The following is a 17,752-nucleotide window of genomic DNA, read 5'->3' as shown; positions in this document are numbered from 1 at the left end:
TCATTTTTGATATATAGATTGTGGAAGCAGTGAAACTGAGGATGAATTTCACATCTCTTTGTGGCATAGGACACCCAGTTTTGTTTTTCATGGCTACCTTAGGAATCCTTTTACGTTCTTGTTCTTCCTCCTCTTCTGAATAGCCTTCAGATTCATCCTGTGTGGGTTTCCAGTCATCTGTCCCATCATCTTCAGATGAGCTCACAGACTGTTATTAGAACAGAAAAATATATATTTTACTCATTTTTCATGGATGTTTGGAAACAAAACACTTACATCTTTAACTGCAGGAGAAGAAACCCTGCTGGATTTTTCCTGCCCACCTTAGGAACCCATTCCCTCGCTTCATCCTCCTCCTCCTCTTCTGGATTGTCTTCTTGTGTGAGTTTCCCCACATCTGTCCTATCATTTTTGTAAAAGATGACCATCTGATTTTAGAAAAGTAAAAGTAAAAAGGTAAAAGATTAGTAATCAGTGAAAACACTAAAACAAGTACAAGAACATACATTACATACTTTTCTCTTGCGCAACTGGTATGTCACTTTTTGTAGATGCTCCACCCCCTTTTTCAAATCCTGTTTAGTTTCTCTTATTGTGGCTCCGGCACTACAGGCAACCTCACCCTGACCTGGGCTCACCATCTGTTTATGGTACAAATTAAATATGTTTTGTTCATGATGGAGTAAATGATTATATATGAAAGAAGTGCAACCAATCAAAACTCTTACCAAGGGAATCAGGGCACACATACCTTGTTACTGCTACACTGGAAGAGCGTTCTGTCTAAAAGCTCCTCTGTTCCTGATGACTGCTGCTCTTCCTTTTCAGATCCTTCACCGTCCTCGTCCTGCACAGATCCTCTGTCCTCTCTCCTTTTCCTTTTATTTGCTGCATATGTTGCAATTGCATTGGTGGTCAGTGCTCGGCTCTGGAGTGTGTCCTCTGCAGGGTCCTCAGCTGTGCAAAGCAATATTACTAAATATGAATAAATGTAAGTGTATAGATAAATGTATAACTTGACTTTCGCTTATTTAAATAACCTTGGTAAAATCTTTTGGCTGTGATGGCATCATGGCACATAAATGTTGCCACTCTAAATGTTACTTATGGCCATTGATCAGTGAGTTTTGGTCAGTGGTTGTTAATCAATGGTCATGAGAATTTGCATAATTAATATTAAGGAACTGACCTCCCAGCCCATTGTTCCTTCAGTGGGCTGGTTTCAGTCATTATGCAAATGTACTGTTTATAAAAGATTGGGGAAACCTGCAGTCAGCTGAGACTGAAGAAGTCACTTGGATGAGTTCAATGGTTCAAAGGTCTTAAAATATAAAACATATGTAATAAAAAATGATCAGAGTGCTAAAACAGAGCTTTTCTCTCTTTTCCTAATTATAAAGTAGTTTTATTCTTAATCTAAGAGAAATCACAATGTAAATCTGATCAATATATTGATAACAAATGCAAAAGTGTTTGAGTAGTACAAATGGCTGTTATAATGACTGAGGTGTGTGTGTGTGTGTGTGTGTGTGTGTGTGTGTGTGTGTGTGTGTGTGTGTGTGTGTGTGTGTGTGTGTAATGAGAGAATAGAATAACAGTGATTCTAATAACAGGCCTCAGAGTGTCTGACCTTGGTGTGTGATGTATAATGTGACACAGTGGAGCTACTAATCTCAAAGAATATCTGGCAAACAAAATGTATGTTTTCATAAAACAAGTTGGATAAAAAGTAAAGAAATAAATGGCAATTAACTGAATTCTAAAAAGCATTTGAATTGAAAATTGGATTATGTTACAATGAATGTTCATGTGAAAATGTCCTAAAGACAAATCTAACTGAAGTAGAATCACATAAACTGAATGAAATGTAGGGGATTACATCCAGATGTGATTCAATGTGAATTCTTTATGTTAAGAATAACAATGAAAATGTAATGAAGCGTTTTACAAGTTTAAACATTTTTAACTGTTTGTCAAATCTTGTCAGATAGATATACATTGATAGATAAGGTGTGAGAAGATGTGACGTCCAGTAGGAGAGGGGGGAGAAAGGGTGAGAAGGTGAAAAAGTGAGGTAAAGAAAAGATTTTTGTCTTCTGCAAGATGAGCAGCCCAAAAGATTGGATCGAAGGGGTTCACAGTTGAAAACCTGTCCAACCTGTGAATTCATTCCTTTTCGTCTGCTCATTGTTGCTGTGTTAGGGGGTTAATTTAGAAGGATTTTAATTTACATCATAATTCCAGTAGATGCCCAGCTGATTGCTCATCCTTCCTCCAACCTCTCTTCACCAAAGAAAAGAACAAACTCAACATTACCTCAGAGCAGCCTAGTTGGATAAGTAGAGTTTAAGTAATCTGATTATTTTTTGGGATTTTTTTTTTTTCCTCTTATGTGCCTGCCCTTAACCTCTAAATTGTGGACACCTTTTATGAAACAATAAAGGTAAAAGTCTTAGTATTATTCTTTATAAGTGCAAATAGCTCTTACACTTTACTCTAGCCATAATATTGAAAATAATCTTTCCAATCATTCCAGAAATAACAAGATCAAAATGTGCAGGGCTCCATCTTAATCCAGAGCTGCACATATTTCACTGCAATGGTGATGTGTTTTTAACCAAGCTCCACATTATTCTTCAATTTAAACTGGACATCAGAGAAACGTAGTCATCAGACAGAAAAGACATGAAATCCATTTCAATGTGTGGATCACAGTGATGTAAAGATCTGTAGGTGCTATGTCTTAACCCAGACATGGAGTCTGTTAATTTTACTTAAGAGGGATTATACAATCTATTTACAGATTTAAGCGTTGCAGTGATCCATACCCAGTGCGGCAGCAATCTTCTGGGGAGCCTCTTCAATTAACAAAGCATGTTTTTCTGCTTGGACAAGTCTGTCTGAAAACAAATGTAAGCACAATCCCTTAGACAGTTTACCTACTTTAATGACATAATGTTAATAAAAGAGGTGGAGATATGTATTATAGACGTACTAGACTTAGATCTCCACACATTCAGCTGGTGCACGACTACTTCACGGCCAACATCTCTGTAACGTGCCCTCAGTTCGACCAAAAGGGCGTTGAACCTTTTTTTTCCAAGTCTGACTTGTGGTGGTGACATGTTTAATATATATTTCATGAAAGCAATAGCATCCATGAGATAAGCTCTCTGAGTTGTTGGTTTAAACCCTTTTGCTTGCAGGTGTGCTAGAAAACTCCAAAGTCAAAAATACAAATTAGTTCATGTGTTAAACTGTATATGCACACATGTATATAGAAACTAATAATCATTCAAATTTAACACTTACTCACGGACTTTTCCATGGTTCCTCAGAAACAGAAGGTCAACGTTTGGAATCGCTGGGTCTGCCATGAATTCCAGAAAATGGATGACATGGGTGGCCCGCTGCTTTGCATTGTCACATATTTTTCTGCTAGGGTTCACACCTTCTGCATGGACCCTAAATTCTTCCACCAGTCTTACTGATGAGGCAAGAATAGACATCATATCAAAGTACATTTGTATAGCACTCATATTTAGACCTCAGGTCTTTTACATCAGGGGGATTTTGTTGACAAAACAAATATTTTTTCAAGCTTCTCAATGCATAAAGAAAACCTCAATGAAGAACAATTCTTAGCCTAGAAGAACTCACTCTTCACAAATTAACTGAGTAAGAATTCCTATTCCAGGATGGTCAGTCATACTATGTAAGATTCTCTCCAGTTAATACATTTTACATAGGGCTGGGCGATATGGCCTAAAATCCATATTGGGGTATAATTTGAAGCACATGCGGTAACGATATATATCGCGATATATTATTTTCTTCTGTATAACGTATTTTCCACACTATAAGGCACACTTAAAATCCTTTAAATTTCTCAAAAATCCAGAGTGTGCCTTATGTATGAATTCTGGTTGTGCTTACTGACCTCGAACCGATTTGGGCGTGCAGAAATCTGTTAAAAAATGTTTTAGTACAACTTTGGTAAGCCGCACTGCTTGATGGATTGTCGGAGCATTACGGCTGCCGTAGTGAGGAGCTTCGCGGAGTAATCTGGGTCCAAAACTCTGTCTGTTTCAGGTCCCAAAGTCAAACGAACACAGAGTTAAAAACTGTCTAAATTCTTTCACCTAAAAATGACATACCATGTTCTGGGAGATTTTTGAAACTAATTAAAATGTACAGCTCTGCTACCACTTCCTACGGAGCCCCGCAAGGGACATGGGAGAAAAAAAATTAAGATTGACTTTTGCGAGATCTCGCAAAACAAACTCGGGATCTCGCAAAAGTTTTAGCTGCATTCTTCGAAGGCTGCCAGCTCGAAGCCGACCGGGAGGTCGAGGCACGATGTGCCGGGAGAGCGGTGTTCCTCCCGGCTGTAGTAGGTCTCGACCTCCTGTTAGCTTCGAGATGGTGGGTGTCAGATCTCCGAAAACGTCTGAGCACATTTGCAAATATATGATGTCTTGTAAACCGAGCAGGTATCTGACGTTTACACAACTACATTCACGCTTCAAAATATCTTAAAAGTGTATTTTGTGACCCAGAAAGAGTAACATTACAACTAAGTAGCTGCCGCCATTGTTGGAATTCAACTTTTGCGAGATCCTGAGTTAGTTTTGCGAGATCTCACAAAAGTCAGTCTTAATTTTTTTCTCCCATGTCCCCTGCTGGGCTCCGTTCTGAAGACAGAAAACTAAACAGCAGTGGCGTTTGCAGGGTTACTGAAGTTGGACTACCTGGTATATAATGTTGTGCTACGTGATTGCCAGCGACACAGCAATGTTAGCATAACATTAGCACAGTGAAGCTGGAGGATGAACACCAGCTTTTGTTTCCACTCAATAAAAGTTAACGTGAGGGATTCTGGTGGTCAGGGACAAATGCAATCGCATAGCAAGATGCTATACACGGGCCAAACTTCAGTCAAGAGAACAACTGAGATTATTCCACAATACAAGGTTAGTTATTAGTACAGGGAGTGCAGAATTATTAGGCAAGTTGTATTTTTGAGGAATAATTTTATTATTGAACAACAACCATGTTCTCAATGAACCCAAAAAACTCATTAATATCAAAGCTGAATGTTGTTGGAAGTAGTTTTTAGTTTTAGCTATTTTAGGGGGATATCTGTGTGTGCAGGTGACTATTACTGTGCATAATTATTAGGCAACTTAACAAAAACAAATATATACCCATTTCAATTATTTATGTTTACCAGTGAAACCAATATAACATCTCCACATTCACAAATATACATTTCTGACATTCAAAAACAAAACAAAAACAAATCAGCGACCAATATAGCCACCTTTCTTTGCAAGGACACTCAAAAGCCTGCCATCCATGGATTCTGTCAGTGTTTTGATCTGTTCACCATCAACATTGCGTGCAGCAGAAACCACAGCCTCCCAGACACTGTTCAGAGAGGTGTACTGTTTTCCCTCCTTGTAAATCTCACATTTGATGATGGACCACAGGTTCTCAATGGGGTTCAGATCAGGTGAACAAGGAGGCCATGTCATTAGTTTTTCTTCTTTTATACCCTTTCTTGCCAGCCACGCTGTGGAGTACTTGGACGCGTGTGATGGAGCATTGTCCTGCATGAAAATCATGTTTTTCTTGAAGGTTGCAGACTTCTTCCTGTACCACTGCTTGAAGAAGGTGTCTTCCAGAAACTGGCAGTAGGACTGGGAGTTGAGCTTGACTCCATCCTCAACCCGAAAAGGCCCCACGAGCTCATCTTTGATGATACCAGCCCAAACCAGTACTCCACCTCCACCTTGCTGGCGTCTGAGTCGGACTGGAGCTCTCTGCCCTTTACCAATCCAGCCACGGGCCCATCCATCTGGCCCATCAAGACTCACTCTCATTTCATCAGTCCATAAAACCTTAGAAAAATCAGTCTTGAGATATTTCTTGGCCCAGTCTTGACGTTTCAGCTTGTGTGTCTTGTTCAGTGGTGGTCGTCTTTCAGCCTTTCTTACCTTGGCTATGTCTCTGAGTATTGCACACCTTGTGCTTTTGGGCACTCCAGTAATGTTGCAGCTCTGAAATATGGCCAAACTGGTGGCAAGTGGCATCTTGGCAGCTGCACGCTTGACCTCGCTTATTTTTCCACACGCTTCTTGCGACCCTGTTGATTATTTTGAATGAAACGCTTGATTGTTCGATGATCACGCTTCAGAAGCTTTGCAATTTTGAGACTGCTGCATCCCTCTGCATCCCCTTCTCATTACAGAGATGCACATCACCTAATATGCTTAGTTGGTAGTAGGCTTTCGAGCCTATACAGCTTGGAGTAAGACAACATGCATGAAGAGGATGATGTGGACAAAATACTCATTTGCCTAATAATTCTGCACTCCCTGTATACTGCAACAAGATGGGAATAGACCAGCTGCGAGAGAATTCAACATTAATGAATCAATGTTACGCAAGTGGAGGAAGCGCAGTTTTTGGCTTTCCCCATATTTCAAAAGTGCTTCATCTCTTTGCTATGACTGTTACCTGGCATAATTTGCAGATGATAATGGTTGTAGCTACGATGCTTTCGACCAAAACAGGCGCAGCTTTATGACATCATCAACATGCACTATCGCGGTAGAGCGGAATAGTCAAAATCTCTATCGTTGGCCAAATTTATATTGTTTCAATCGCCCACCCCTAATTTACAGTAGTAAGTTTGATAAGATATATTATTTACCATAGTGAGGGGCTTTGCTGAGTGAAAACCGTTTCCGTCTGCTATATTTAACCTGAAATAAAAAAAAATCATTAACCAGATTTGTTTATCAATAGTAAATGAAAGAATGTTTCACAATGAGGTGTACAATCACAGGAGGTAAACAATACTCACATTTGCACGCTTGGTTGAAGAGTGTATCTGCTTGAGCTCATGATTCCTTTCAATTTCACACTCTAGCAACTGCTTCACCACCTGTAGCTCAGTGAACAGTATCTGACAGTTTTTGCAACCAGGAGCAGGTGTCCTCGGGAGAGGACGTCCCCTCCATTGCTGTACTGCATAGTAAGGTGCACTGCTTGGGATTAAAACATCAGGAGATACCCCTGTTGAATGACAAGTAACCTTGCTGCTGGAGATAGAAGGAGGCTGCATAATCGGGATGGTGTGGTCACTGAGAGTGTCACTGGCAGAGAGAGGAGGCTGTAGGTTTGGTCTGGTAGAGTCACCCAGAGCCTTGCTGTCAGAGGGAGGAGCAGGCCGATGGTTCAGTATAGCATGGTCACTGGGAGCCTTGCTGGAAGAGGCTATAGGGGATGCAACCTTGGACCTTGCCTCCAGTGCCCTAAAGATGCCCTCCTCAATCACTGTATAATCCACTTCACCCACATGTGAGACCATTTGCGGTGTGGGATTTGATACCCTCAGAAGTGCAAGTTCCTTAGCAACGCATCTGTCCTTGGCCTTTTGCATGTAAAGTTTAATCATAGGTTTCTGAAAAAGTTAGCATTAGAAAGGATTAAGATTAGATTTTAATTAATTGGGCATCCTTCATGTTTTTATCTATGCACACAACATGCTTTCTAGAGCTCGAGGAACATTATATAAATACAGCATACGGACAAAGAAAGAACCACCGTATTCTTCTATGGAAACTGGAAGACTTTCATTTCACCAGAGTAACAAATATGTAAAATGCAAGGTGCTAAATGTAAGTCCCTTTAACATAAACATCTGATTCCAGAGATCAAGGGCTGCCTCACCAACACACAAAAACCACACAGAGACACCACAAAGTCAATAACATACCTGTAATTTGTGGACCTTTTCCAGGTGCTTATCAAGCCGATTAAGATGTTTTGACTGACATAAGCGGACTGGACAGTCCAGATTTGTAGAAAAGCTGTAAAAATAGTCAAAATAAAATGCTGAGTAGGATGAAATAGAAATTGGGTGTATATAAAAGTTAGCAATTAAATAAATGCAGTGATTCGAAAACATGTAAATTTAGTCTCTTTCAGAATTTATTAAGACACTTACTGCCGATGAGAAAATTGGCTCAAAAGAAGCAGCTCAATTTCATTTACCACCTTCTCTGTGACTCTTAGGTGCTGAACAATATCAGCATATACATGTCCACATATGGGACACTTGTGTCCATTTCTGACATAGTGATGCCTTTGAGACTTTGAGGCGACAGCAACCTGTTGCCGTTCCTCTGTCCTCTGTGGCAACTCACTGCTCACGAACGCCCCCTGTACACAAAAAGAAGACGCATACAACTACTAAAAAAGTTTTATTTTTTGTCTTACTCTTACTTAATATTTACAAATGCCAATGAAAATAAATTATCTGCAGTACTGTTAGTAATTCTGACTACTTTTGATTTGACCTTTATATTTCTTTGAATATATATACTGTCTTTGAATTCATCATGAGTACGTTTCCCACTACTACTCCTCCTCATGACCTCACTAAACAACATCTTCAACATCTGCCAGAAAATGCTCTGGATTTTATACGAGTCTGTTGTGGCCAGTGCGATCCTCTATGCTGTTGCATGCTGGGGGAGCAGGCTGAGGGTAGCAGAGGCCAACAGACTTGATAAACTGATCCGTGAGGCCAGTAATGTTGTGGGGATGGAGCTGGACTCTCTCAAGGTGGTGTCGGAGAGGCGGATGTTGTCCAAAATAAAGACAATGTTGGATAACACCTCCCACCCACTCCATGACATGCTGCTCAGTCACAGGAGCACATTCAGTGAGAGACTGAGAGTACCGAAAAGCACCACTGAACGACACAGGAAATCTTTCCTGCCTGTGGCCATCTCCCTGTACAACGCATCCACTTAACACACTGGTTACTGCTACAACTACACATGTTTCTTTTTCAGCTATTTATTAATAAGTGACTCATGTACTGGAACAAAAAAATAATTTCCACCAGGCATCAATAAAGTATTCTGATTCTGAAAAAATGGACTGGAGCTAACTCACTTCTTCCTTAAACTCATCTTTTCTGAATTGTCTTTGAATTTATCTGGTGGAGGTTTCCCATCATCTATTCCATCCTCTTCAAATGAGCTGAGTTCTTCTTCTTCTTCTGGCTCCTCCCTTTAGGGGTCACTACAGTGGATCATCTGCCTCCATCTTATTCTATCCATAGCCGCCTCCTCCATCAAACCAACCCTATCTATATCCTCCATCACTACATCCACGAACTTCTTCTAAGGGCTTGCTCTCTCTCTCCTGCCTGGCAGCTCCATATGGAACAATATATTCACTATGCCTCTTCTACATATGTCCAAATCATGTCAGCTTTGCCTCTCTAACTTTGTGTCCAAACCGCTCAACATGAGCTGTCTCTCTAATGCACTCATTTCTAATCTTCTCCATTCTGGTCACTCCCAAACAAAATCTTAGCATCTTGAGCCCTGCCATCCCCTGCCTGGCCTTTTGCACTGCTTGTTGCTTTGGATGCTTGACTCCAGCTATTTAAACTCATGTACCTTCAATACCTTTACTCCTTGCATATTTCATATGAGCTGACCATCTGACGCAGAAGAATACAAAGACATATTTTGTTGAATGCATTGAAACTGAGAACAAATTTTACCTTTTCCATGGCCACCTTGTGAATCATTTGTCCCAAATGTTCTGCTTCATCCTTTGAATCATCTTTAGATTCATCCTGTGTGGGTCTGCTATCATGTGTCCCATCCTCTTCAGATGCTGCCGCCATCTGTTTTCAGAGAAGACAACAATATGTTTGGCTAATTTTTGATAGATAGATTGTGGAAGCAGTGAAACTGAGGATGAATTTCACATCTCTTTGTGGCATAGGACACCCAGTTTTGTTTTTCATGGCTACCTTAGGAATCCTTTTACGTTCTTGTTCTTCCTCCTCTTCTGAATAGCCTTCAGATTCATCCTGTGTGGGTTTCCAGTCATCTGTCCCATCATCTTCAGATGAGCTCACAGACTGTTATTAGAGCAGAAAAATATATATTTTGCTCATTTTCCATGGATGTGTGAAAACAACATATTTACAGAAACTTAGCTGGATTTTTCTTGCCCACCTTAGGAACCCATTCTCTTGCTTCACTCTCCTCCACACCTGTCCTATCGCTTTTAGAAAAGATCACCATCTGTTTTTAGAAAAGTAACAAAACAAAACATAGAAAATAAAATAATTTCCAACAGTGCATTTTGAGATCTAAGCATCCCAGAAACTGCACAGACATATGTCAGACATAACTTAAAACCACCAGTATAGGTTCATCAAGGCCCTGAGGGGAAAAACTACGTTTCCCACAAAATATTATGTTACTTCCGGTTTTGGCAGGTAATGGCAGACATGCATCCTTTTTTTTTTTTTTTTTTTAATTTTGTTTTTAAAATTTTGGTCGCCAACGGAGAGTGTTTGGTAGCGCTGTCCTCAGAAAACACCGTTTGTACTGTTTCGAATCATAACTCTGGTTTTACGTGGCCTATTAACACAATTAAGAGAATATCATTTGAAGTCCGCACTTTCAACACAAGTTGAAATGGAGACTGGGGCTGTGTCCCAATTCAGAGACCGCACGCTTGAAGTACGCATTTTGAGTGCGATTACGTCACCGCCACGTGACGACTGTCCCAACTCGAAGCGTACTTCAAATGCGCCGTCGATTTCCCCAAATATCAAGCGTGGTCCGGTGCACGCTTCGTGGTCCCATATATCCCACAATTCATAGCGCGGCGGTGGGTGTGGATAATTTTGCTGCAAAATCCACATAAAATGTAATAAATAAATCATATAATACAAAAATCAACTATTCACATTTCAACTTTTAACTATTTAAATTTTCAGCTTTTTCCTTTTACAAATTTAAAGTGAAAACAACACAAAACACTGCAAACCACAACACAATTAAATATAAATTATAATATGAAAACAAAAAGAACATGTATATTCTCTGTCATATGGGCCCGCATGAATAAACTTTCTGAATCCTTTATCATCTGCAACCGAAAATAGTTGTGGATGATTACTATACCTTTCTATCCACTGCGGTCAAGTGAGCCCTCACTTACGAAGTCGCAGTCAAGCTAGCCGCCCCGCCAGCCGCACCGAAAATGTGGTTGCACTACTCTTACGTATATTACGGTATGGGTGAAGACCGGCTTAGAAACGCAGTGTTTTGTGTCCTGACACTATTTTACTTCACAATCCACTCCCATTTTTAGTGTATCTCCACTTTCCCCCCTGTGATCCACAGCCCAAATTACTGTATGATTCAGAGAAAATTAACAATAAAATTTACCCAATTTACTCAACTATACTTTTAATGTCCTCATCTTTGAGCTCAGATTACAGGAAAACTATAAGAGGTGACGCAGATATTTCACTGGATTCTGACTCTGGGGGACCCCCACTCTGCACCCTGTGATCCACAGCCAAAATTACTGTACGGTTTTTGAGAAAATTGATAGTAAACTTTGCACAATTTACTGTACTATACTCTATATATTCTCATCTTTGAGCTTAGATTACAGGAAAACCATAAGAGGTGACGCAGATATTTCACTGGATTCTGACTCTAGGCTGTCTCCACTCTGCACCCTGTGATCCACAGCCAAAATTACTGTACAGTTTTTGAGAAAATTGATAGTAAAATCTTCCCATTTTGCTTTACTGTACTCTACATATTGACATCTTTGAGTTCCGATTACAGGAAAACTGTAAGAGGTGACGCAGATATCTCACTGGATTATGACTCTAGGCTGTCGCCACTCTTCACCCTGTGATCCACAGAAAAAATTACTGTACGGTTTTTGAGAAAATTGATAGTAAACCTTTCACAATTTACTCTACTGTACTTTTAATATTCTCATCTTTGACCTCAGATTACAGGAAAACTATAAGAGGTGACGCAGATATCTCACTGGATTATGACTCTGGGTGACCCCCACTCTGCACCCTGTGATCCACAGCCAAAATTACTGTACGGATTTCTGATAAAATTAAATCCTATTCCATTACCAAACAAAATGAGTTCATTGAAGTATTTGCTTAACTACAAGAAATGTCTTTCCACACACAATTTAAATTTTTCAAAATGTCATTCACACACCACCTCAAGTATCAACTTCAGTTTTAGACATTATTTATTCAGTGCTTAATCACAACAATAGTCAACTTAAGGCACTTACATAATAAGTTAAACCTTACAATAATACATACAGAGAAAAACCCAACAATCATATGACCCCCTATGAGCAACAGTGGGAAGGAAAAACTCCCTTTTAACAGGAAGAAACCTCTGGCAGAACCAGGCTCAGGGAGGGGCGGCCATCTGCCTCAACCGGTCAGGGTGAGAAATTACATTTCTCAGATTACTGATTTCTCATATTACTACTACACAGTTTAGATACACTCAACAAAAATATAAACGCAACACCTTTGTTACTGCTCCCATTCCCCATGGGATGGACGTAGAGACCGAAAATTCATTCCAGATACACAATATAACCATCCCTCCCAAACAGTGGTCACAAATCAGTCCAAATGTGTGGTAGTGGGCACATCTGCCATATTGAGATAATCCATCCCACCTCACAGGTGTGCCACATCAGGATGCTGATCTGACATCATGAGTAGTGCACAGGTGTACCTCAGACTGCCCACAACAAAAGGCCACCCTGGAATGTGCAGTTTTGTCTCACAGCAAAATGCCACAGATGCCACAAGCAATGAGGGAGCGTGCAATTGGCATGCTGACAGCAGGAATGTCAACCAGATCTGTCGCCCGTGCATTGAATGTTCATTTCTCAACCATAAGCCGTCTCCACAGGCGTTTCAGAGAATATGGCAGCACATCCAACCGGCCTCACAACCGCAGACCTCGTGTAACCACACCAGCCCAGGACCTCCACATCCAGCAGGTTCACCTCCAAGATCGTCTGAGACCAGCCACCCAGACAGCTGCTGGAACAATTGGTTTGCACAACCAAACAATTTCTGCACAAACTGTCAGAAACCGTCTCAGGGAAGCTCAACTGCATGCCCGTCGTCCTCATCGGGGTCTTGACCTGACTCCAGCTCGTCGCCGTAACAGACTTGTGTGGGCAAATGCTCACATTCGATGGCGTCTGGCACGTTGGAGAGGTGTGCGCTTCACGGATGAATCATGGTTCACATTGTTCAGGGCAGATGGCAGCTGAGAATGTCCCAGTTCTTGCATGGCCAGCATACTCACCGGACATGTCACCCATTGAGCATGTTCGGGATGTGCTTGACCGGCGTATACGACAGCGTGTACCAGTTCCCACGAATATCCAACAACCTCGCACAACCATTGAAGTGGAGTGGACCAACATTCCACAGGCCACAATTGACAATCTGATAGACTCCATGCGACGATGTGTTGCACTGCATGAGGCAAATGGTGGTCACACCAGATACTGACCGGTTCTGGGTCCCCAGACCCCCAATAGCGCAAAAAACTGCACATTCCAGGGTGGCCTTTTGTTGTGGGCAGTCTGAGGTACACCTGTGCACTACTCATGATGTCAGATCAGCATCCTGATGTGGCACACCTGTGAGGTGGGATGGATTATCTCAATATGGCAGATGTGCCCACTACCACACATTTGGACTGATTTGTGACCACTGTTTGGGAGGGATGGTTATATTGTGTATCTGGAATGAATTTTCGGTCTCTACGTCCATCCCATGGGGAATGGGAGCAGTAACAAAGGTGTTGCGTTTATATTTTTGTTGAGTGTATCTAAACTGTGTAGTAGTAATATGAGAAATCAGTAATCTGAGAAATGTAATTTCTCACCCTGACCGGTTGAGGCAGATGGCCGCCCCTCCCTGAGCCTGGTTCTGCCAGAGGTTTCTTCCTGTTAAAAGGGAGTTTTTCCTTCCCACTGTTGCTCATAGGGGGTCATATGATTGTTGGGTTTTTCTCTGTATGTATTATTGTAAGGTTTAACTTATTATGTAAGTGCCTTAAGTTGACTATTGTTGTGATTAAGCACTGAATAAATAATGTCTAAAACTGAAGTTGATACTTGAGGTGGTGTGTGAATGACATTTTGAAAAATTTAAATTGTGTGTGGAAAGACATTTCTTGTAGTTAAGCAAATACTTCAATGAACTCATTTTGTTTGGTAATGGAATAGGATTTAATTTTATCAGAAATCCGTACAGTAATTTTGGCTGTGGATCACAGGGTGCAGAGTGGGGGTCACCCAGAGTCATAATCCAGTGAGATATCTGCGTCACCTCTTATAGTTTTCCTGTAATCTGAGGTCAAAGATGAGAATATTAAAAGTACAGTAGAGTAAATTGTGCAAAGTTTACTATCAATTTTCTAAAAATCCGTACAGTAATTTGGGCTGTGGATCACAGGGTGCAGAGTGGGGGTCACCCAGAGTCATAATCCAGTGAGATATCTGTGTCACCTCTTATAGTTTTCCTGTAATCTGAGCTCAAAGATGAGAATATATAGAGTACAGTAGAGTAAATTGTGCAAAGTTTACTATCAATTTTCTCAAAAACCGTACAGTAATTTTGGCTGTGGATCACAGGGTGAAGAGTGGCGACAGCCTAGAGTCAGAATCCAGTGAAATATCTGCGTCACCTCTTACAGTTTTCCTGTAATCGGAACTCAAAGATGTCAATATGTAGAGTACAGTAAAGCAAAATGGGAAGATTTTACTATCAATTTTCTCAAAAACTGTACAGTAATTTTGGCTGTGGATCACAGGGTGCAGAGTGGAGACAGCCTAGAGTCAGAATCCAGTGAAATATCTGCGTCACCTCTTACAGTTTTCCTGTAATCGGAACTCAAAGATGTCAATATGTAGAGTACAGTGAAGCAAAATGGGAAGATTTTACTATCAATTTTCTCAAAATCCATACAGTAATTTTTGCTGTGGATCACAGGGTGCAGAGTGGGGGTCACCCAGAGTCATAATCCAGTGAAATATCTGCGTCACCTCTTATGGTTTTCCTGTAATCTGAGGTTAAAGACGAGGATATTAAAAGTACAGTAGAGTAAATTGTGCAAAGTTTACTATCAATTTTCTCAAAAACCGTACAGTAATTTTGGCTGTGGATCACAGGGTGAAGAGTGGGGGTCACCCAGAGTCATAATCCAGTGAGATATCTGCGTCACCTCTTATAGTTTTCCTGTAATCGGAGCTCAAAGATGTCAATATGTAGAGTACAGTAAAGCAAAATGGGAAGATTTTACCATGAATTTTCTCAAAAACTGTACAGTAATTTTGGCTGTGGATGACAGGGTGAAGAGTGGCGACAGCCTAGATTCAGAATCCAGTGAAATATCTGCGTCACCTCTTATAGTTTTCCTGTAATCTGAGCTCAAAGATGTCAATATGTAGAGTACAGTAAAGCAAAATGGGAAGATTTTACTATCAATTTTCTCAAAAACTGTACAGTAATTTTTGCTGTGGATCACAGGGTGCAGAGTGGGGGTCACCCAGAGTCATAATCCAGTGAGATATCTGCGTCACCTCTTACAGTTTTCCTGTAATCTAAGCTCAAAGATGAGAATATATAGAGTACAGTAGAGTAAATTGTGCAAAGTTTACTATCAATTTTCTCAAAAACCGTACAGTAATTTTGGCTGTGGATCACAGGGTGCAGAGTGGAGACAGCCTAGATTCATAATCCAGTGAAATATCTGCGTCACCTCTTACAGTTTTCCTGTAATCGGAGATCAAAGATGTCAATATGTAGAGTACAGTAAAGCAAAATGGGAAGATTTTACTATCAATTTTCTCAAAAACTGTACAGTAATTTTGGCTGTGGATCACAGCATGCAGAGTGGGGGTCACCCAGAGTCAGAATCCAGTGAGATATCTGCGTCACCTCTTTCAGTTTTCCTGTAATCTGAGCTCAAAGATGAGGACATTAAAAGTATAGTTGAGTAAATTGGGTAAATTTTATTGTTAATTTTCTCTGAATCATACAGTAATTTGGGCTGTGGATCACAGGGGTAAAAGTGGAGATTAACCAAAACTGGGAGTGGATTGTGAAGTAAAATAGTGTCAGGACAGAAAACACTGCGTTTCTAAGCCAGTCGGCACCTATACCGTAATATGCGTAAGAGTAGTGCAACAACATTTTAGGTGCGGCTGGCGGGGCGGCTAGCTTGACTGCGACTTCGTAAGTGAGGGCTCTGTCACTACCCGATCCGTACCGGAAACCCGATCGGTACCCCGCATGCGCAAATCTTACGTCACTTCCTCTCTTTGCCAACATTGCGACATTCAATATATTTGAATGGTACGGTTAGCGCCCAGTTAGCTCCTAGCATTTCTCAACAGCTCTGCCTCCTTTTCGACTGCCCGGGACATTTAAACAATGGATAATCCGTATACAAAGAAATTCATGCTTTTCTCCTCAACAGAGAGCGTCCCCCGATTGAGCAACAGCGCCGTAAAATAAGAAGAATGGCGCCTAATTACAGAGTTAATAATGCAGACTTTGTAATATCTCACGTGTAGATTCATCAGCCAGATTAAGTGTTTACTGACAATTGACAGTGATAGCGGACATCATCATCACTATTCCAACAATCCTCTCCTCACAGACAAGCATAAACACACTCGACTATCGCTAAATCAGATTTAACACACGTTTGTAATGACGATAATTCAGTTTATAATAGGGTTTATTCGCTCGGTCAGCAGGTGGCGGTATCCTCGTACACTGGGGAGTAAACTGCCATTAAACGAACAGAAGAAGAAGAAAACATCTGCACATGCGCGGTACAGATCGGGTAGACCCGATTTGTACGGTCAGACTTTACACATGCGCAGTAAGGATCGGAGAGTCCTGATCTGTAACTTTCTTTTTATTTTTCGTTTTTGTCTACATCGTACTGAAATGCTTCATTATTGCAAACATTTTAAGATATACTTGTTATTCTTAACATTTTAACAGATACGCTGACCCATAACTATCGTAAAACGCTACGACCGGAAGTAAAAACCTTTCGCGCATGCGGGGTACCGATCGGGTTTCCGGTACGGATCGGGTAGTGACAGGCTCACTTGACCGCAGTTTCTATCCCTGGCTCTCTTTCTCTCTCTCCCCCTCTGGCTGTTCCTGTGCTACTGAGAGTAACTACCGCCCCTCCCCCCCTCTGCCCACGTGCAGAGTGAAGCGGAAAAAACGTGCGGGAGAGAGAGAGAGAGAGAGCGAGAGAGAGAGAGAAAGAGAAAAAAACCCGCGTGACGGCTCGCGATAAGGAGCCGGCTCCCGTCGTTCACGTCAAAGAGACGGCTCTAAGAGCCATTTCGTTCGCGAACGACCCATCACTAACACACACACACAACAGCAGCCCCTCTCGCTTGGTTTTTGCATTTGCGCTCGCTAACAACGTGTTGCTGGCGCTCTCAACATTTCTGCCCGTGCGCGCTCAACTCTTTCTCTACACCGTTATATTTGTGCCACAAAAACAGCCAGACAGGACAGGGTTAAAAAAAAAACCCAACCATAAACAAGCAAACGAAAAAAACCCGACAAGGTACCTGTTTGTACTCATGTAACTTTTGAAAGTTAGCTTCATACCTGAGAGCTGGTACCTTCAAACTCTTTCTTCTTTCTTTCTTTCTTTCTGACAGTCGTATTGGCGGTTGGCAAACAATTGAAAGGTGCATTTACCTTCAAATTCATCATCCATGCAGTGGCGTGTCTAGAAAATTTTTGTTGGGGGGGCCAGGTAGGGGCACAGATTTGGAGAAGGGTGGCAGA

General features: G+C 41.2%; 1 protein-coding gene across 1 annotated transcript; it reads right to left on the bottom strand.

The window, feature by feature from the left end:
- Window positions 1-93: 93 nt before the first annotated feature.
- On the bottom strand, window positions 94-17,676 carry LOC146648988 (uncharacterized). The gene is made up of 15 exons (XM_085387540.1): window positions 17,570-17,676; window positions 10,056-10,124; window positions 9,848-9,958; window positions 9,593-9,718; window positions 8,018-8,232; window positions 7,787-7,880; window positions 6,872-7,471; window positions 6,719-6,770; window positions 3,313-3,487; window positions 2,996-3,219; window positions 2,829-2,900; window positions 752-957; window positions 516-641; window positions 324-428; window positions 94-189 (listed from the first exon to the last, which is right to left on the bottom strand). The coding sequence occupies exons 1-15, from the start codon at window positions 17,672-17,674 to the stop codon at window positions 94-96; spliced, it is 2,376 nt and encodes a 791-aa protein (XP_085243666.1). The 5' UTR covers window positions 17,675-17,676.
- Window positions 17,677-17,752: the final 76 nt, after the last annotated feature.

Source organism: Rhamphochromis longiceps, linkage group LG17 (genome assembly GCF_057381845.1).
Source record: "Rhamphochromis longiceps isolate RC_006_pf linkage group LG17, R_longiceps_female_GT1.1, whole genome shotgun sequence".
Classification (NCBI taxonomy): Eukaryota; Metazoa; Chordata; class Actinopteri; order Cichliformes; family Cichlidae; genus Rhamphochromis; species Rhamphochromis longiceps.
The sequence above is the reverse complement of the archived record's forward strand: the minus strand, read 5'-3'. Positions and strand labels throughout refer to the sequence as shown.

Bases quoted from the DNA above. Each gene is read 5' to 3' on its own strand.
- LOC146648988 (XM_085387540.1), bottom strand. From the start codon at position 17,674: ATGAATTTGAAGGTAAATGCACCTTTCAATTGTTTGCCAACCGCCAAT. The intron at 7,881-8,017 runs GTAAGTGTCTTA...CTATTTTTACAG, and splicing joins AGCCAATTTTCTCATCGGCA to CTTTTCTACAAATCTGGACT. The intron at 6,771-6,871 runs GTGAGTATTGTT...TTTTTATTTCAG, and splicing joins CTTCAACCAAGCGTGCAAAT to GTTAAATATAGCAGACGGAA.